At 38.1% G+C, this 21,393-nt stretch overlaps 1 protein-coding gene across 7 annotated transcripts in view; it reads right to left on the bottom strand.

The window, feature by feature from the left end:
- IFT81 (intraflagellar transport 81) overlaps nucleotides 1-21,393 on the bottom strand; it is a 181,884-nt gene that overhangs the window by 19,683 nt on the left and 140,808 nt on the right. For 5 of the 7 annotated variants that reach the window (XM_035016969.1, XM_035016966.1, XM_035016967.1 and 2 more), the window contains 3 exons: nucleotides 15,069-15,218; nucleotides 5,619-5,747; nucleotides 4,055-4,144 (listed from right to left, as the gene is read on the bottom strand). In XM_035016969.1, the coding sequence (XP_034872860.1) occupies nucleotides 4,055-4,144; nucleotides 5,619-5,747; nucleotides 15,069-15,218 (369 nt within the window). Of the gene's footprint in view, nucleotides 1-4,054; nucleotides 4,145-5,618; nucleotides 5,748-15,068; nucleotides 15,219-21,393 lie in introns of those variants that run through there. The other 2 variants (XM_035016970.1, XR_004681410.1) reach the window with 2 other exon arrangements.

Below are 21,393 nucleotides of genomic sequence, written 5' to 3'. Positions count from 1 at the left end.
GGCTTCCTGCTGAGCAGGGAGCCCTACCAGGGGCTCGATCCCAGGACCCTGGGATCATGACCTGAGCCGAAGGCAGACGCTTAATGACTGAGCCACCCAGGCACCCCTAGTATAATGTATTTTTAAGTAGTTCTGCACTTTACCAATATATCTATGTAGTTTTGAGTGGTAAGTACACTCAAACAAGTTAAAAATAATGGTTCAAGTAGAGAACAATTAAGAATTTCAGTTAATATTTGCAAAGAGCTTATAATCAATGACATGCCCAGCCTTTTTTTTAGTATACTTTTTATCACAAAAGGTTTCTGGATAAGAGTAGAACTATACATGGATGCAGGAGATGGACATATGGAGATAAGCAAAACGAGCATCAGGCACTCACCAAACACACTGAATTCAAACATTTAAAAAAAAACAACAGTTAATACAAATATAGACAAGTCCTGTACTCTTTTTTAAAAAAGATTTTATTTATTTATTTGAGAGAGTGAGAGAGAGCACAAGCAGGGGGAGCAGCAGAGGGAGAAGCAGGCTCCCCGCTGAGCAGGGAGCCCAATGTGGGACTCAATCCCAGGACCCCGGGATCATGACCTGAGCCGAAGGCAGATGCCCAACTGATTTAGCCACCCGGGTGCCCCTCTGTACGCTTTTTGAAAGATTTTTTTTAGGGGAGCCCAGGTGGCTCAGTCGGTTGAGCATTCAACTCTTGGTTTCAGTTCATGTTGTGATCTTGGGGTCGTGAGATCGAGCCCCACATTGGGCTCCACGCTTGTCGGGGAGTCTGCTTGAGATTCTCTCTCTCCCTCTCCCTCTGCCCCTCACCCCACTCGTGCTCTCTCTCACTCTCTCTAAATAAATAAATAAATAATCTTCAAAAAAAAGTTTTTTTATTGTGCTAAAATAATACATAAAATGAAAATTACCACTTAAACCATTTTTTAAGTGTCCAGTTCAGCGGCATTAAGCACATTCACACTGTTGTGCAGCTGTCACCACCATCCATCCATCTCCAGATCTCTTTTCATCTTCCCAAACCAAAACTCTGCCCCATTAAACACTTAACTTCCCATTCCCTCTGCCCCCTACAACCACCATTCCACTTTGTGTCTGTGAATGTGACTACTCTAGTCACATTCCTGTAAGTGGAATCATATGGTGTTTCTCTTTAGCAGTGTGAGTTTTCAACATGGCAGAAGACAAGAGATGAAAATGTTGACATGGCTTAGGTACCCTCTTCGACTTGATGATAAGAACTGGAGAGTTGTATTATTTGGGAATGGTGGTAAGATAGCTACATCTCTTTATAATGAGAGATGTAGGCAGTGCTTCATATACAGAGAAATCTGGTTAAATTACATGAAAATGAGTTTCAGGTTTGGTTAAATTATTATATTATAATAAATGACTTTACAGAATTTAAGATTTGGTATATGGTTTACTTAGAAAACAATTTGGTTGAAAAGCAATAATATCCCTTCTTTTAAAACTATCTTTAATAATTATAATGATTCTATAGTTCATGTTCTTTTTTTTTTTTTTTTTTAAAGATTTTATTTATTTATTTGACAGAGACAGAGATAGCGAGAGCGGGAACACAAGCAGCGGGAGTGGGAGAGGGAGAAGCAGGCTTCCCCCCGAGGAGGGAGCCCGATGTGGGACTCGATCCCAGGACCCTGGGATCATGACCTGAGCCGAAGGCAGACGCTTAACGACTGAGCCACCCAGGCGCCCCTATAGTTCATGTTCTTAATCATTCTATCTACATTGTCTGAATAGAACCTTAAAGTAACTAGCAATATGTACTAAAATTCCAACCATTTAAAAAAGTATATATGAGAGGACAAGGCTAAAATGCAAAGATGAACACTGTTCAGCTGTTACTAATAGGATAATAACGGGTGGTGTACTAAAGATGTCAATTAAAGTCCCTGACATACCTATAGCCTCTCCAGAGGGAAAATTCTCTAGGCAGTCATACTTGGTACCATATCACCCTCCTTTCTTCTCATCCTGTCCTTACCCATGAGCATAGCTGGTTAGGCTAAGGATGGACCCCTGACCTGACCTGAGGATAGCCCATTGTCTATAAGACAATTGGGCATGAAAAACTGCCCCCAAAACAGAAGAGCTGCACCAGGAATTTGAATTAGAAAATGCAAAGAAAATGGGGCAGCTAGTAGTGAAAACTTCAACACAAAATATATAGAGAGAAAGGTCATAGGGTGCAATATGAACAATGCTTGGAACATAGAAAGCACTTAATAAATGTTTTTACTATTACATTCATCATCATTATCCACATGCTCCCACTGCTAGCATTCCTGAAATTTCCCTGACCCAAAATGCTCTTTGGTTACAGTACCTCTACCTGTTCCAGACAGATTATGGTTCTGATCCTTGGAATTCCATGCAGTACATTTCCTTTACTGTCTTAAATATCCTTTCAATAAAACTCATTTAAAACATAAATGAATTTAATAAAAGAAATATTTACAAATAGATTTCTTAGCTTACTATTAGGAAGAAATTTTATCATCACTAGAAATACATATAACCAGTCCCTTTTGTTTCCAAGTTACTTACTCAAGAAAAGCATTAAGTAAATCAATGGATTAGAATGTAACCATGAAAACAATTCTTGATGTCCTTAATCTCAAAACCTTGTTCAAAAATTCCCTTTCTGAAACTTTTCCTTCCTAACAATCACATCACTTGCTTCCTCTTTCCTTATCAGTTAAGTATATGATTCTGATTATACTTTTTTCTTTCTTTCCTTCCTTCCACCCTCCCTCCCTTCCTTCTTCCTTCTTTGTAAGCTCTATGCCCAACATGGGGCTCAAACTCAAGACACCAAGATCAAGAGTCACACGCTCCACCAAGTAAGCCAGCCAGGTGCCCCTTTTCTATACTGTTCTTTTTTTTTTTTTTTAAAGATGTTATATATTTTTATTTGAGAGAGAGATAGAGAGCACGAGCGGGGGTGGGGGGGGTAACGGGGAGAGGGAGAGGGAGAAGCAGGCTCCCCACTGAGCAGGAGATCACAACCCGAACTTAAGGCAGACAATTAACCGCTTAACTGACTGAGCCACCTGGGCGCCCCATCTATATTGTTCTTAAGTTGGGTTATCTTTTGTCTTTCTTGAAATTTGCCTCATCTCACCTATGAGTGTATGGACTCCAGAGAACAGGGACTTGTCTCTTCCATTTCTTTTGTGATGACAGTGGTGTGTACTGGAATGAGCAGGAAATGTGAAATAAGATAATATAGATGCTGGAGTCAAGCTGCAACTCTCTCACGGCCTACTTGTCTATTTGGATAAGTCACTAAACCTGGCTCAGGCCCCACGGCATTTTCTATAAAAAGGAAATGATGTGATTTTTCACTGTGCTCCCTTGACTGATGGATGGCATTCGTGAAGAATTTTATAGTTCCATATTCAGGCACATGCAGTACAACCCACATTCAAACCTAAAATTACTACATGGAGAGTGATAAAATAACAACAGCTAATGTCAGACGGCAGAGGCCATCGGATCTGCATTTGTGGAGGCCATTTACCTTCTAACAGTTTAGCTTCAAAGCAGTGGTTAGAATTAGCATTCAAGCAACGGTATTTCATCACTTATCACAAGCTTTCGTAGTTTGCCCCTGGCCCTGCTCCCCAGCAAAGCAAGTCCATTAATCTAAAGTTAACTTGTCACCACTCACTGGCAGACTCTGAGCTTTTACCTGGCCACAGAAGAATGTGACTTCATATTTATAGCTCTGACATATATCAGATTTAAAGCAAAAATCTAATCTAGCTGCACTTGTGATTTCAGCTTAAACTCCTTCTCTTTCTCTCTTTCCCCCGATAATTTGACAAAACAAACAGCACAAATTAAACAAAAAACTTAATAGGTCACATTATTACTCTATTTTGTGGAATCATATCAAAATAATAATAATAATAATTTGCTTTCTATAAATTACCCAAGTAAAATATTCAGGATTCTAACTAGTACATCTGAACAAGATAGGATGCTAAAAGTATCACAAATCAAATTCACTTACTTGACATTTCTGACGCAACTGTCGTAGTTCTTTTATAACTGGGGCTAGAGCTGACTTCTTTTCAGACACCAGTGAATTCAGCTTTTTTACCTGTCATTTAAACAAAATACATGAGATCTAAAAAAAAAAGAATTCAAAAGAACAAAAATACTACACGCTTAAATGTATTTATTAAAGTGTTATATAAAAGAGTAAAACTGTAAATTACTTCAAAACCAAACAATGGGGAAATGATTTAGTAAATGTTGTTTCAGTAAGATGGAATAGCATTTAACTATTCAAAAGGTCAATTATTAAGACTGCAAAACATGGGAAAATATTTGTAATCTAACATTGAATGATGAAAACAAATTAGAAAGTTGCCTGTATACAACTACAATCATGCTGTGTTATTAAAAAATATGTAATTATGTAGATTATATAGTATATACATAACATGATGAAGTGATATTCAAAATACATAATAACCCAAGGATATAAGTAATGACCAATCAAAATGGACACTAGCCATAGAGACTAATGGGATCTCAGAGTCTTCTGATTTTTAGGAGTCAGATTGTAGTGAGATCCAGAGGGTTCTGGGCAAGTAGCCAATGTGGAAAAAAATAGGTGGAAGTGGGTACTCTGAGAGTCTGAGGCAGCAGCTAATTACCAATAAGGAAAGATTTCAGCATTTGAATGTCTGATGAAGCTGCCATCAGTGCATTCAGGCTGAACAGCAGCTCCAAATATGGAAAGATACTAAGTACACACACAAAAATGAAGTAATTTTATTAGTTAGTGTGGTATGATTTGGGAGAACTTATTTTTTATCTTAAATATTTCTTTAATGTTCTGTAACTTTTACACACTTAAAAAACCACAAAGATAAGGCAGGCATTTCAATACATAATGCTATAGGGTATTTATTAAACCCATCATGTTTCCTTGGAAAAAAAGCCCTACAAAATGCATAAATTATGACAAGTTGAACAACTTACTAGAATGGAAACATTCAAAAGAGATTGCTAAAGACGATGAAAGAATATAAAGTGAACAATGTGCAGAAATGAAAATTTGAGTGTTTCACTGAAAACAAAATACAAAAACATCTGCCTCTAGCTATACAATTAAAAAAAAAAACTATAAAAAAAAAAAGTGAAATCAGGGCGCCTGGGTGGCTCAGTCATTAAGCATCTGCCTTTGGTTCAGGTCATGATCTCAGGGTCCTGGGATCGAGCCCTGAAAAAGGTTCCCTAATCAGTGGGGAGCCTGCTTCTCTCTCTCCCTCTGCTTCTCTCCACCCCGCTCTTACTCTCTCTTTCAAATAAATAAATAAAGTCTTTAAGAAAAAAAAAATCAAGTGGGACGCCTGGGTGGCTCAGTCAGTTAAGCGTCTGCCTTCGGCTCAGGTCATGATCCCAGGGCTCCTTGCTCAGCAGAGAGTCTACTTCTCCTTCTGCCTGCTCTGCCTGCCGCTCCCCCTGCTTGTGCTCTCTCTCTCTCTCTCTCTGACAAATCAATCAATCAATCAATCAATCTTAGGAAAAAAAGAAAAGAAAGAAAAAAAATCAAGTGTAATCACCATTTCAGACATGTCGTCAAGTGTTCGGCCTTTCATCTCATCAACCTCAGTCTTCAGTGCAGATACCCTTTCTAGCTCTTCCTGGGTGTAACTATATCCAGATATACCCTTTTTCTCTTCAATAGTTTGCTAAAAGTAAAGAATAAAAATAGGTGTCAAAAATGGGGTCCACAAAATGGGTGTTAAAACCTCGATGATTCCATAAGAAGTATACATATTTGATATATAACAATAAAGTTATAAATAAAATAAATTAGCTTAGAATCATAAATAATTTAATAATAAATTATAATTTGATGATAATTACATATCTTTATAGGTTATAAACTTGCACTAAATTTTACTTTGGTATCCTTGGGTGCACAGTATTTCTAATTTTAGCACTCAATAAATATTTGGTGACTGAATGAATTCTCAAGTGTACAATATATTTGCATTCACTCACCCATCCAGTATTTATTATATACCTAAATGTGCTGAGTATAGTTCTAAGCACCAGATATACAGCAGTGAACAAAACAGGAAAAAAAAAACTTCCCTCACAGAGCTTACTTCTAGTGAGAGTAAACAAGCAATATGTAGACAAATAAAATACATAGAGTGTGAGGTGAAAATGGGGTTGGAATCTTAAACAACAGGGTGGTTAGAGAAGGTCTTTCTGAGATGACGACATCTGAGCAAAGCCCGAATGAAGTGAGGGAGCAAGTCATACAGATATCCAGAGGATCAGCAAGTGAAAAAGACATGTCTTTCCCAAGAAATAGCTAAGAGACTGGTGGAGCTGAAAACGGAATGAGAATGAGGTTCGGGGGGAGGGATCATACAGGACTCATATGGTTTGCTAGAACAGTCTCAGTTAAAGTCTATTGTCCTTTGCATTTTCTTTTTCTTTTTTTTTTTTTTAAAGATTTTATTTATTTATTCATGGGAGACAGAGAGAGAGAGAGGCAGAGGGAGAAGCAGGCTCCCAAGGAGCAGGGAGCCCGATGCGGGACTCGATCCCAGGACCCCGGGATCATGACCTGAGCTGAAGGCAGACGCTTAACCATCTGAGCCACCCAGGCGCCCTCCTTTGCATTTTCAAATGTGTCCTACTTCAGATGATAAATTACATGGTAACTTTATTTTTAGGCCAATGAAAGAGCTTCGGCTTATTTTAAATGAGATGGGAGGCTTGTTGGGTGGTTCAGAGTAAAGGAATTTTTAAATAGCCACTTTAACATCTGTGCTGAGATCAAACTGAAGAGGGACAAAGGAAGCCAGTTAGAAGGTTACTCCAATAATTCAGGTTAGAGATAATGGTAGCATGAATCAGATGGTGGTGGTAGAGGTAATGAGAAGTGGTTGTATATCTATTTTAAAGGTAGATCCAACAAAATATTATGACAGATTAGATGTAGGGTGTGAAGGAAAATGAAGGGTAAAGAATGACTAAAGTTTCTGGCCTGCAGAACTGAGGGGATGGAGCTGCCATTTGTTGAAATGAGAAAGACTCGGTAAGACCAGGTTTGAGGGAGTAATGAAGTTCAGAAATATAGTTTTGCGCATTTAAAAGATTCAAAATGTCTAGTAGATATCCAGTAAGAGGTCAAGATGTTATACGTATAAGACTGGAACTTGAGGAGAAAGCTAGGCTAGAGATACAGAGTTGGGAGTTGTCTGCATAGAGAAGGTCTTTAAAGCCATGAGACAGGATAAGATCACCAAGGGAGTGAAAGAAGAGAAGAGATCCAAGGGCTAAGCCTGAGGAACTCCAATTTTTAGATCTTGGAGAAATGAGAAGAAATCAGCCACAGAGTAGGAATAGGAGTGCTAGTACGGGAGAAAAACAAGGAGAGTGTAGTTTACTAGAAGATAAGTAAAGGAAGACGGAGTGATCGACTATGTCAAGCACTGCTAATAGGCCAAGTAGGAAAAGGGCTAAGAAATGCTCACTGGGTTTAGCAGTGTGAGGTACTGGTGATCTTGATAAGAGAAATTTTGGTGCAATGACCTGATTGGAGAGGGTTCAAAACAGGATGGAAGAACCAAAAGGAAAGAAAGAAAAGGAGAGAGGGAATGGAAGAAGAGTTGGAATTTGGGGCTGCCAATAAAACTGACACTCCTGAGAAAGGAGTAGAGGGAACTATAGAGTATTAGCCCAAAATTCTGTATGTAATTTCCTCTTTGGGCATTACCAAATCCTCAGCTGTGCACAGGGAAGGTAAGACTCCTAGTAGCCAAGTGGAAATAATTAGATGGGTGACTAAAAAACTGGGCAAAGACTTCAGTATCTCATAGTGCTACAGAGAGAGAGGTAGGAATTCAAGACTACTCAAAGTGTGTTGCTCCAGACTATCAGCTGAAACCCTAGAAAGGCTACTCCTAAGGAGTCATAACCTAAGAGTAAGAGCCAGGCTCAAGAAGTATTCCTGGAAGTAGAGTTTCTGCCACAGGTATAAGGACTGCATATTAGGAGTAAGAGAAAAATATCAGCTTTAGCAAAACTGGATCAAGATGATCTATGAGGAAAAAAAATCAAATGTTCTTTTAAGGAAGGAAATGTTTCCAGAGCCTGACATTCAATAAAAAAGTACCAGATAAGCAAAGTAACAGGAACAAATGTCTGAAAATCAAGAGAAAAAAATTACAGATAATAGAAAGACACCCAGATGAATTCATCAGATAGGACATTTAAAATAGCTGTGATTATTATATTCAAGACAATAAATGAAAAGTTGGAGAATGTTACAGATAACTGGAATCTGTAAAATAAAATCAAATGGCAATTCTAGAACTGAGAATGGTAATAAGTGATATTCAGAATTCAATACATGGTTTACATAGCAGATTCGACACAAAAGATTAATGAATTAGAAGATGGCACAGCAGGAAAAAATTCAGATTAAGTCACAGAGAGCAAAAATAATGGAAAATGGGGGGGAAGGCAAAATGGGGTGCCTGGGTATCTCAGTCCATGGAGCAGCCGACTCTTGATTTCGGCTCAGATCATGATCTCAGGGTTCTGGGATTGAGCCCCACCATGGGCTCAGCATGAAGCCTGCTTAAGATTCTCTCTCTCCCTCTGCCTCTCCCCCTGCTCATGCTCTATCTCTAAAAATAAATAACTAAATTAAAAAAAAAAAAGCAAAACCCATAATAAACATGGTAAATAGTGAAAAAGCCTAATATACATATAACTTTAACTGTAACACAAGGAAAGGAGAGACAAGGATGAGATTATAATATTTAAAGAAATACTGGCTGAGAACTTTTCAGAAACTGACAAAATACATTAAGGCCACAGATTTAAGAAGCTTCACAGACCCCAAGCCAGATAAATAAAGAAAAACTTAGGAAAATCATAGCAAAATTGCTGAAAAACCAAGGACAGAAAAAAAAATCCTAGCAGCCAGAGAATAACATACTACCCTAAAAAACAACAAGTAATAATTGAAGCCAGAAGCCAAGGAATTAAATCTTTAAAGTAAGTGCTGAAAGAAAATAACTGCCACCCAAGAATTCTATATTCAGTGAAAATGTGCTTCAAAATGAAGGTGCAATAAAGATGTTTTAAGAGTGGGCCCTAGGGAGCCCTGCAGGCCAGCTGCTGGCTCATAAAGTGGACAGCTGTCCTCAAAAAAAAAAAAAAAAAAAAGATGTTTTAAGAAAAACAAAAATTGAGAGGATTTATCACCAGCAGACCTACATTAAATGAAATACTGAAAATGAAATTCCAGTAGAATAATGATGCAAGAAGGAAAAAGCCATGAAACAGATAGATAAATCTAGAATAATATTAAATACAATAATATCATGTGGGATTCAAGTGATATATAGAACTTAAAAATATATATCCACAATAGCACAAAATATGAGAAAGAGGTAAATGGAGCTAAAGTGTTATAAGTTTCTTTCATCACCCAGGATATAATAAAATAGGAAAGACTGTAATCAGTCAAAGATGCATGTTATAGTTTCTGGCATAAGCAGAGGAGAAAAAGGAATGAAGAACTGATGGAACAAATAGAAAACTTTGAAAAATCAGTAATTACATTAAATGCAAAGAGATTAAATTCTTCAGTGAAAAGACAAAGATTGCTGGATAGAACTAGAGTGCATAATGCTAAGCAAAATAAATCAGTCAGAGAAAGACAAATACCGTATGATTTCACTTACATGTGGAATATAAGAAACAAAACAGATGAACACAGGGGAAGGGAAGAAAAAATAAAATAAGATAAAAACAGAGAGAGAGGCAAACCGTAAGAGACTCTTAACAATAGGGATCAAACTGAGGGTTGCTAGAGGGGAGGTAGGTGAGGGAATGGGGTAAATGGGTGATGGGCATTAAAGGGGGGCACTTGTAATGAGCACTGGGTGTTATATGTAAGTGATGAATCACTAAATTCTACCCCTGAAACTAATACTATACTATATTTAACTAACAATTTAAATAAAATCTTGGAAGAAAAAAAAAAGACAAAGACTGCCACACTGTATAAAAATATAAAGCTAACTATATATTTCATTTTTTTTTAAAGATTTTATTTATTTATTTGACAGAGAGAGACACAGCGAGAGAGGCAACACAAGCAGGAGGAGTGGGAGAGGGAGAAGCAGGCTTCCCGCAGAGCAGGGAGCCCGATGTAGGGCTCGACCCCAGGACCCTGGGATCATGACCTGAGCCGAAGGCAGACGCTTAACGACTGAGCCACCCAGGCGCCCCCTATATATTTCATTTTTTTAAAAAGATATTATTTATTTGAGAGAGAGCGAGAACACAAGCAGCGGGGAGAGGAAGAAGCAGGTTCCCCACTGAGCTAGGAGCCCGAAGCGGGGCTTGATCCCAGGACCCTGGGACCATGACCCAAGATGAAGGCAGACACCCAATGGACTGAGCCACCCAGGTACCCCTATAAAGCTAACTATATATTTCTTATAAAATATATACAATAATTATAAAGATGGAGAAAGGTTGAAAGGATGCAAAAGATATGTCTTTTAAACATTAACTAGAAGAAAGTTTGTGTGGCTGTATTAATAACAGATAAGTGTATTTTAAGGCAAAAGATATTATGAGATTTAAAAAAAAGTATATTTCCAAAAAAAGATTAAATAAATAAATAAAAGTATATTTCCTAATTATCAAAGGGCCAATTTAACAGGAAGGTAATGATACTAGATTTGTATGGACTAATAACATAATCTCAGGATATTTGCAGTGGGTGCTCTGTCCTGATCTGCTTAGTGGGTCAGTGTACCTATCCCTTAGCTGTTGTGAGAATTGGCTGTTAATGGCTTACAGCTACCCCTTCTTCAAAGTGTGCCCTTGGCTGAATAAGAACAGCCCCCGGGCTGCTCCTCGCATGACTGAGCATGGCAACAGTACTAGTGCTGGCCTGCTCCCGCCTGACAGCGAACTCCTCTGGTGGGTGACTGGCTCAGGAAGTCCCCCTCATCCGGACCAAAACTTTCCTAAAACTGGGCTGCAGTCTGAGGCTCTTCCTACACAATCCTCCTTCCTTTTCTCTCCCTTCATGGTGCCAGACCTGCATGAGGGCCTAATGGTTTTCTCTGCCTCCTCTTGCTCCCTTCCCTTTATCTTTCACTATATTTCCTCCAGCAATCTCTTGTACATCGAATCCCATCTTGGTGTCTGCTTCTTGAACTGTCACAGGGATGCAATAGCTGGTACAATGTTGCTGGTATTTGGGAAGTATGCAGAAATAATAACTAAAGGGACAATGGAATTGGGGTGGCTGTTGCTATGCTCCATTTATAGTTGAAGAGATAAAAGGACAGGCTCAAATATATTAATCATTAATATAAAGCAAAGTGATAAAGTCAGAGAACCTTCAAAGAAACCCTCATTTCCTATGGCTGAAGGGCAAAGGAAGCTGAAAACCAGGCACACAACTTAATTGTTAGCAGGATAAAACTTCAGAGAAGGCTGTATATATTCTATGACAAAGTCAGGGCTCTAAGAAAGGTTACTACTGAGTCCGGGATGGAATACCTGCATAGACTCACTTGAGAACCTCGAACCCCCCCAGATTATCTTATATACTCTGGTCAGTGGCAGATGGCTTAGCTTGTTGGTCAGGAGCCTGGGAGAATTAGGCACCAGGACTGGAAGACTAGGGACATGGAGGTCTGGGGAAGAGGCATGCAGATAGACTTACGGGAGTAACATATTAAGTGTGAAGATCTTTTCTCTTTTCATCATATGCTAATGGCCGCTAGGAGTGTCCAAAGCAGAAGAGAGCACTAAACAACCAAGTGGAAAGGATGATTTGGACAGGAGATGTCAGGCACCCTCTGTCATTGGCCACCCAGTGCTTGGATAATGGGCTTATGAACAGAATGGTTACGCTGGCAAAGATGGAGGCTAAGCAAGGGCCAAATAGCATGCGCTCTCTCTTGCCCATGGCCATCTAGCTATTCCCACTGCCAAATGTCTGACCTGGCAACAATAGGGAGACCAACCCTGAGCTCTAGATATGGAATCATACCTTGAGGAAACCAATCATCTTTCTGCCTTGAAAAGGGCAACATTTCATCCTGACCTGGACTGACCCAGATTCTGGGTAAGTATTTGCTTTTCTTGCCCACAGTGCTTCAGCCAGCATCCCTATCAAAGGCTCAGAGTATCTGGTCTACTGATATGGAATTCCGTATAATATCACTCAGACCATGGGATTACTTTATGGCAAAGGATATGGTGGTGGACACATGACCATCGGATTCAGTCACCATCCATCCAGGAAGCTATTACCCTGATAGACTGGTAGAAGGGCCTTGTGAAGGTACAACTAAGGTACAGCTTAGAGTTGATGGCCTGTGAGGATGAGTTCTATTCTTCAGGATGGATGGAGTATACATTTTAAACCAATGCCCACCATTTGGTGCTGTGTTGCACACACAAAGAATCCATGGGTCTTGGAACTACGGAATGAAAGTATGAGTGTCACCACTCACGAGGATGCCCACTTCTCCACTTAGGGAATTATGTTTCCCTTCCGGACACCTTTAGGCTCTGTAGGTGTAGATGTTCTGGTTTCCAGAGTGGGCATGCTTTCACCAGAAAGCACATTACAAGGCCTTTAAACTTAATGCTCTGGCTACCATCTTGTCACTTGGGTTCCTCATGCCTGTAGACCATCAGGCAAAGAAAAGAGTTATTATATTGACAGGACATCATTATGCTATACAAATGCTGCTATATAATAAGGGCAGATAGGAATATATTTGGCACTCAGGTGACCCATTAGGGCATATCTTGGTACTCCCATGCCCGGTTTTAACAATAAATGAGTAAGTACAGCAACCACAGCCTGCTAAGGTCATGGTTCCTAGAGTCTCACACCTCTTAAAGATGAGGGGCTGGGTCATCCCACCAAGAAAGTCACTTAGACCAGTGAAGGTGCTAGCCAAACATGAGGGAAATCTAGAATGGTAAAGGAAGAAGATGTTGAGTATTACTATGCCCTTGGGACCAAATGCAGCACTGAGAGTTTTCATTTGTCCTATTAACCCTCCTCCTACAAATTTTCCTAGAAATTGTGACCAACTAGAATCCTGTAGAAGCTATACCTAAATGGAGTCAATTTAACATGAGAAACAGGTAGATCCCAGCATTACAAGGGATGGATTGTAATGGATGTTGTTGGTGCCTCACTCAGACCTCATCTGCAACCTGCCATGAGAGTTGTTGATTGCTAAAGGTTCACAGTTGCCCCCTTCTCCAGAGAATGCCCTCCCACTGGGCTAGGAGGTTACATCCTGCCACCAGCCACTGACTGACCGAGATGGGAGTAAAAAGGCCAGCCCCTTTGCCTCAAGATGGAATCAACTTCACACTGCAATCTGACCTCCAAAGTTCCTCACAGAATCAAAATGAAGCTGTCTAATCAGGACTACATCCTTGCTTGGCTCTTTGCTGCTGCCCTATCTGCTTCCCTCACTCCCCTTCTTCTGAAGGCACTCCCTCCCTCAATAAATCACTTGTACAAAGTATTCCCTCTCAGGCTCTGCTCCAAGGAACCCAACTTAAGAAAAAATGTAAAGAAAAAACTGATGGAACTAAAAAAAGAAGCAGACAAAGCAATAATCATAGAGATTTTAACACACCTCTCTCAATAACTATGGAATAAGCAGACAAAAATCTCAATAGGAATATGGAAGATTTGAAATCATTTGAAGATAACACAGTTGACTGAACTGACATATAGAGAACACCATCCCCAACAACTGCAGAATACACATTCTTCTCAACTGTGCTGGGACAATTACCAAAAGAGACCATTTGCTGGACCATAATGCAATACTCAACAAATTTCAAAGGACTAAAATTACACAGAATGTTCTCTGGTCACAGTGGAAATAAGGTAGAAGTCAATAACAGAAAGGTAACTAGAAAATGTTTGGTTTTAAGCAACATTTGGTTTTAAGCAATAATCCATAGATCAAAGAAATCATAATGGAAATTGGAAAATATTTTTGAAGTGAACAATAACATAATTACTATTTATCAATTTTGAAAGTAGTGCCATTATGTACAGTAAATTTTCTATCTGAAGTTCCCTAGATGCAAACAATATTCAACAGCATGAGACACAAAGTTCATATTGCCAGCTAACCATGACTGGTTGAAACTTCATTCACATCCACCATATTAATGCTAGCTGGTAAACCAACATCCTGATGAAATAATTTCCCCATGGGTGAAAGGAACAAAAATCCAAATCAAGAAAACTCTGAGGAACTGGTGTCCACGATGAGAGATTTTGCTGTTAGAGGGACTACTCTGGGCTTAACTCTTTTCTGACAACTAAGGCACAAATACATAAGGTATAAGCTTGCAGGCAAATTTCCATATGGTATCTTTCCTAGATATTTCTTTCCAGAGCTCCGGAAGGAGTTGCTTAGAAATTTCTGCCCAGCAGGCCATGATAAATAAATATTTTATAGTCATTCTCTTGGTATGATAATTTTTCTCATATTAACTAGCTAATCAAAGAAAAACCTACTTGGAATTCAACCCCAAAGTCAGCACACATGAAAAAGTTAGTGTTTACTGCTACATTAAAAAATAAATGAGGGTGCACCTGGGTGGCTCAGTTTGTTAAGCATCTGACTCTTGGTTTTGGCTCAGGTCAAGATCTCAGGGTCATGAGATCAAGCCCCACATAAGGATCTGTGCTCAGCACAGAGTCTGCTTGAGAGTCTCTCCCTCTCCCTCTGTCCCACCCCTGCTCACACATATGTGCACTCTCTCTAAAATAAAATAAATAAAATCTTTAAAATAAGTAAAAAATAAATAAGTTTATATGATATCTCTGTAATTAATCAGAAAACATTAATAACTTTATGGTGTTTTCAGTAAAAACAATGACCTCAGTATACAGCTATAACCCATAAACCTCCTGGCATTTATATTTCTAGCACAGCAAGATAATATTGTATTACCAGTTGATGTTGAATATTTTCATGACGTTGCTTAAGAAGTTCTTCTGTCCTCTGCAAGAGACCGAATTCAGCTTTAAATTCAGCTATTATTTGATGCTTCTTTTTGAAAACTGTACTCTTGCTTCGAAGTTTACTGACATATCGTTTGAACTGTAAAAGAATACAGCATATAACCTCATGAGTAGAAAAGTCATTGCTAAACATATATAACCTCATTGTACTAGAAAAATTTTATTGTCTCCTGTCCAACATGGGTATCACAAGTATATAATAATTACTTAGTTTCATTTGAAAACTTGGAAAGACTAACTGCTTAATTAAAATATTTTGTGTAGATTTTAGTTTTTGGACCCATCTAAATATTGTAAATCCTTACATAAAAGCTATTTGTTTTGGGCCTTACCAATAAGGATTTAAAAAACCAGAAACTCAACCCTATAAAAGCAAAAAGGTTAAAAAGGAAGGAGGAGGAGAAGAAGAAGAAGAAAAAGTAGGAAACCCACTCTGGCTGTGATCTTATCATGATATCTCTTGCATATTGTCCTATTATGGTAGCACTGCATCTACTGAGATTAATATAGCCAACCAGAATAGTTAACACTTGTAGCTACTATTTATCATTTAAGAAATGTACTCTGACCATATACACTAAGAAGCATCTGAGACATTGGGATGAAACTCATCCCAAACCTTAAAAAGCTAAGAATATTCCAACTTAGTGGGAGCTTACAGTTGCTTAATTCAGCTATTTACCTACTAATGATATAAAGTTATAACTACTCTAATGGAAAGACCCCACTATTAAGTAATACCAACTATAGTTTGGAAAAGCAAATGAAATGAATAGGAATTAAAGTAATTCATTTGATAAACAGTACTTACTATTATGTACTAGGCACTATGCCAGACATGGAGAATAACACTCTAAACCAGATACTCAGAAGTCCTGCCCTTACCAAGCTTAAGGAAATAGTGGCAAAAACAAACATCGAACTGAGGTTTACAACCATGGTGAACATTATGAAGAAGTGAAGCAGTCCTGAGAGTAAATAATAAAAGAGTTTAGCCTGGGTTGGGATGAAGGCAAAAAAAAGTGGGTCTTGGGATTTAGGGGAAGTGGATTATGGCAAGCTTCTCAAAATAATTACATTTAAGCCAAGACTGAAGAAGTAAGAGTGTGTTGGAGGAAGGAGGAAGAGGCAAAGAAGAACATTCCAGGTAGAGGAAACAGAAGGTGTAAAGATGCTGGCTCATTAAAAGTATTGCTTGATATAAGAAGCAAATGCCAGAAGCAAATGTGAGAAATTTCTGGTATTTCTGAAACAGAACAGAATACTTTAAAAAAAAAAAAAAAATCCTTCCTCGTATGTACCATTATACTAATAATTTTCAGATTTTTTTTACTATATAAAATAATTTTTCTTCCTACCCCATCCTTTTATTAACTACATTATAAAGAAAATTTCCAAGTAAGAATTTGGCCTGTTATATTTAAGCGCATCACTTCAAAACAAGTTTCCATTTCACCTAATACAAGGTAATTCTTCTTTTTTGAAATTTTTACTTTTTTAAAGATTTTAAAAATTTATTTTAGTGACAGAAGTGTGAGCAGGGGGAGGATAAAAGAAGGAGGGGGAGAGAGAGAGAACCTCAAGCAGACTCTGTGCTGAGCATGGAGCCCAACGTGGGGCTTGATCTCCTGACCCCAAAATCATGACCTGAGCCAAAATCAAGAGTCGGATGCTTAACCAACTGAGCCACCCAGGCGCCCCATTACTTTTATTATTTATAAAATTATTTATAACTCTTCTCAAGTTAGCCTTTAAAAGGACTGGGTATTAAAAAGGCTAAGATTCTCAAAGAATTACCTTGTAGGAGAATCTGGGTGGCTCCACAGGTTAAGCATCCCAACTCCTGATTTCGACTTACCTCATGATCTTGGGATCGTGCGCCATGACAGGCTCTGTGCCAGGAGTGGAGCCTGCTTTTTTTTTTTTTTTTTTAAGATTTTATTTATTTATTCATGACAGACAGAGACAGAGACAGAGAGAGAGAGGCAGAGGGAGAAGCAGGCCTCCTGCAGAGCAGGGAGCCCGATGCGGGACTCGATCCCGGGACTCCAGGATCATGACCTGAGCTGAAGGCAGTCGCTTAACCAACTGAGCCACCCAGGCGCCCGAGCCTGCTTAATATTCTCTCTCTCACTACCCCTCCCCCCTCTAAATAATACTAGTAATTAACGTATTACTGAAATTTTGGGAAACAGAAAAAGGAAAAACTCACTTGAAGCCACTATTCCAATGCAAGTTCTACTACCATGTTGCCATTTTTCCTCCTAATTTTTAAGGCTAAACATAAGGGCAATAATTCTAAATTGTAAGGTAGTTAAATAGGAAGCACAGCATTTCTAAAATTTAGGTGATTTTTTTCCTTATTTGGAAATCCAATCAATTTTCAAATGGATTGATTTTTCAGTACGCAACAATAGTGAGATTAAAAATTCTTCACATAGGGGCGCCTGGGTGGCTCAGTCGGTTAAGCGACTGCCTTCGGCTCAGGTCATGATCCTGGAGTCCCGGGATCGAGTCCCGCAGCGGGCTCCCTGCTCGGCGGGGAGTCTGCTTCTCCCTCTGACCCTCCTCCCTCTCATGCTCTCTGTCTCTCATTCTCTCTCTCTCTCAAATAAATAAATAAAATCTTTAAAAAAAAAATTCTTCACATAAAAATAACCATCTAATTCCTAGATTAGACATCTTTTAAAACTTGACTTAAACTTTGAAAGAAATGAAGAACCCACTGTGTTTTAGAAGAAGGAAGTTCAAAATATTTTTCTCTCCATGATTAAGTTAGTTTTAATAGTAAGGAATCCAGCCCACACACAGCAAATTATCAATGGCTGGATTATAGGAATGGTTTAAAAATTTAAGTCATACCAATGTATCCAGAGTCCAATAACTTGCAATTTTTCCTTTTAAAGAATAAATGTGTAAGCCTGACATAACCACAGACTCAGAATCCCTAGAGTAACTATATGTTCTATTAAAAGTGTCCTGGGCAAAGTGCCCAAAATGAAATCAACCCTGTTCATCTGCTATCTTCTGTATTATCTAGGCCAATTTTTCCCTTCTTTATCATGCTGTGCTCCAGAATTATTTTTAAAAGCTAAAAGCGATCAATATTTTTGGTAGAAGAACAAACCCACCAATTACTCAATATGCTCTATGCTAATTGGTTATTATTTGACATTCACAGGACAAACTACCTAAGGGAAGGGTAGTCAGGGCCAGATTAATGATAGTTACGTACGATTAAGCAACAGGTGGCCATCAAAGCAGTCTAAGGGATCCACTACGCTGGATGAAATTAGAGGACAGAAAACACATTATCAATGTTTTTCCTCCATTGGAAGTTTCTTCTCACTATCATTTGGATTTTAGGTTATTTCTGAATTTTCAAGTTGTTACAAAAAACCATGATGAATATATTGAAGCTAAAACTTCAGAAACATTCTTAACAATTTCTATAGGACATACTTCCAGAAATGGTCAGAAGGAAATAAGGTTTTGATATATTTTGTCAAACTGCCCTTCAAAGGCTATTTATAGTGCCTTTAATAATTGTCAACTTGATAATTAAAATAGTATTTTACTTTTTATTTGCATTTTTTTATTAAGGAAATTCACTTTTTTGGTCATGTTCATTATTCATCTGGGGGAATTTTTTTAAATGATTTGCCTGTCTTTGGCCCATTTTTTTATTGGAGCTTTTAATTTTTCCTGTGGATCTGTAACAGTGATTCTCAAACTTTTTGGTCTCAGGAAAGCTTTATGTAGTTTTAAAATTATTAAAGCTCTCAAAGGGATTTTGTTTATGTAGACTGCTGCTGTGGCAAACTTGAAGGAAAAGAACACAATTTCAATTAATGGACCCCTTACTTCATAACATATAAAAATCAGTTCCAACTGGATTACAGACTTAAATGTGAAAGATAAACATCTTTTAGGATATAAGAAAATATCATCATACCTTTGAGATAGGAAAGGATTTATTAAACAAGACGCAAAAAGCACAAACTGAAAATAGATGATCAATAAACTTAACTTGTCTAAAATCAAGAACTTTTGTTCATCAAAGTATATATTAAGAGATTAGGAATATAAATCACAAATTGGGAGAGCATATTTGTAACACATTAAACCAACAAAGGATTTGTATCCAACATATATAAATTAAACCTATAAATTAATAAATGAAAGATAAATAATCCAACAGAAAAATGGATAAAATACTTGAATAGTCACTTTGCAGAAGAGAAATCCAAGATGACCAATAAACATATTAAAGGATGCTCAACCTCATTAGTAACCAGTAATACAAACTAAAACCACAGTAAGATACTATTTTAACATCCACCCAATTAGCAAAAAGAAGTCCTTCAACACTAAGTGTTGGTGAAGATATGGAAGAAGTGGAATACCTGTATACCACAGGAAATGGAGGATTTATAATTTAGAACAACAGTTTGGAAAACACTTCATATCTACTTCAGTTGACACTGTGTTCAGCCTATGCCCCACCAACTCCACTCCAATAAATAGCAGGGCTTCTCAAACTTACCTATGGTGATGGAGCAGTTTTAAAAATTTCTAATCATTTGTAGATACTTAAATAAAACAATAAAAATATTTAGGAAACATCACGTTACTATAAATGTTTCTAAATGCTTCTGTTCAACTTATATGGTCATGGATTAGTAACTAACAGTTTATGGGCTAAAAGAGGACTTCAGACAACTCTTTGAATAGAACTGCTCCAGAGTAGAGCTTCGTAAATGCAGTATGCTCCAGTGCACTCACGTGGCACAAATATTAAGTGTATGCCAAGATAGTAATCCACTGAGACTCTGCAGCAGTTGGGCAAGATACTATAAAGAACTCCCAAGCCAGTCACCCTCAGCTGTATGCAGCCTTGTCCTTTTACCTCAGTATGCTAAACAATGATCAATTTTTTTTAAGTGTCATATTGTGAAAAAAGTTAAACACTGCTCTGGAGAAATTCTGTTCATAATCACATACATAAGAATGTTGACAGAAACACTGCAATAGCAAAAAACTGGAAAACAAGCCACAACAAATTGTTGTATATTCAACTACATATATACAGTGAAAGTAAACAATTTTAAGTTCAAGAAATAATGTACAGCAAAACAAGCAAGTTACAGAATATACAGAGTATGCTTCCATTAGTATTGCTTAGGAAAACTAAACAATATAGTTCAGGGACACAAATGTGTGGTCAAACAGCAAATAAGAGTCAGAAAATGACAAATACCTAACTTGAGATGGTGGTTTTACCTCTTAGAGGGGTGGAAATCAAATAGGATGAAGGAGAGGCACACAGAGAACCTCAAAGTTTCTTTTTTTAAGCTGAGTGCTAAGTATATGTTCATGATCTCATTGTTCTTTACTCTTCACATATGATACACACACACACACACACATAAACACATTGTCACCTACCTTTACTTAACACATTTTTAAAAATGAACCATTTTGAAAAGTAAATAAACATTAAAGAATCAATATAGAAGGTCCCAAATCTAACCAATGAGTTCCAGAAGAAGAGAATTAAAAAAAAAAAAGATTTTATTTATTTATTTGACAGAGAGAAAAAGACAGAGTGCAAAAGCAGGGGGAGCAGCAGGCAGAGGGAGAGGGAGAAGTAGGCTCCCCACTGAGCAGAGAGCAAGACACAGAGCTCGATCCCAGGACCCTGGGATCATGACCTGAACCGAAGGCAGATGCCTAACCGACTGAGCCACCCAGGCACTCCCAGAATTTTTTATAAAGAGTAGAAATAATAACAAGAAGGGCGCCTGGGTGGCTCAGTCATTAAGCGTCTGCCTTCGGCTCAGGTCATGATCCCAGGGTCCTGGGATCGAGCCCCGCATTGGGCTCCCTGCTCCGCGGGAAGCCTGCTTCTCCCTCTCCCACTCCCCCCGCTTGTGTTCCTGCTCTCACTGTGTCTCTCTCCGTCAAATAAATAAATAAAATCTTTAAAAAAAAAAGAAAGAAAGAAATAATACAAGAAAATCTCCCAGAACTGAAGGATATAAGATTCTAAATTGAAAGGACCAATAGAATTCCCAGCTCAATGAAAGAAGAAAAGATTATTTAAGCCCATAACCTTAAAAATTTAGAAAATCAGAGGTAAAGAGAAAATCCCAAAAGTTTCAAGAAGAGGTAAAATAACAAGAATAGTAACAATAAAAGATCATATCAAAGGAATGGGAATTAAAACTGCCTCAAACAGCAACACTGAACAC

The sequence above is a fragment of the Mirounga leonina genome, unplaced genomic scaffold, assembly GCF_011800145.1.
Source record: "Mirounga leonina isolate KUSES-001 unplaced genomic scaffold, KU_Mleo_1.0 Mir_171, whole genome shotgun sequence".
NCBI lineage: Eukaryota > Metazoa > Chordata > Mammalia > Carnivora > Phocidae > Mirounga > Mirounga leonina.
Note: the sequence above shows the minus strand (reverse complement) of the source record. Positions and strands in the feature narration are given on the sequence as shown.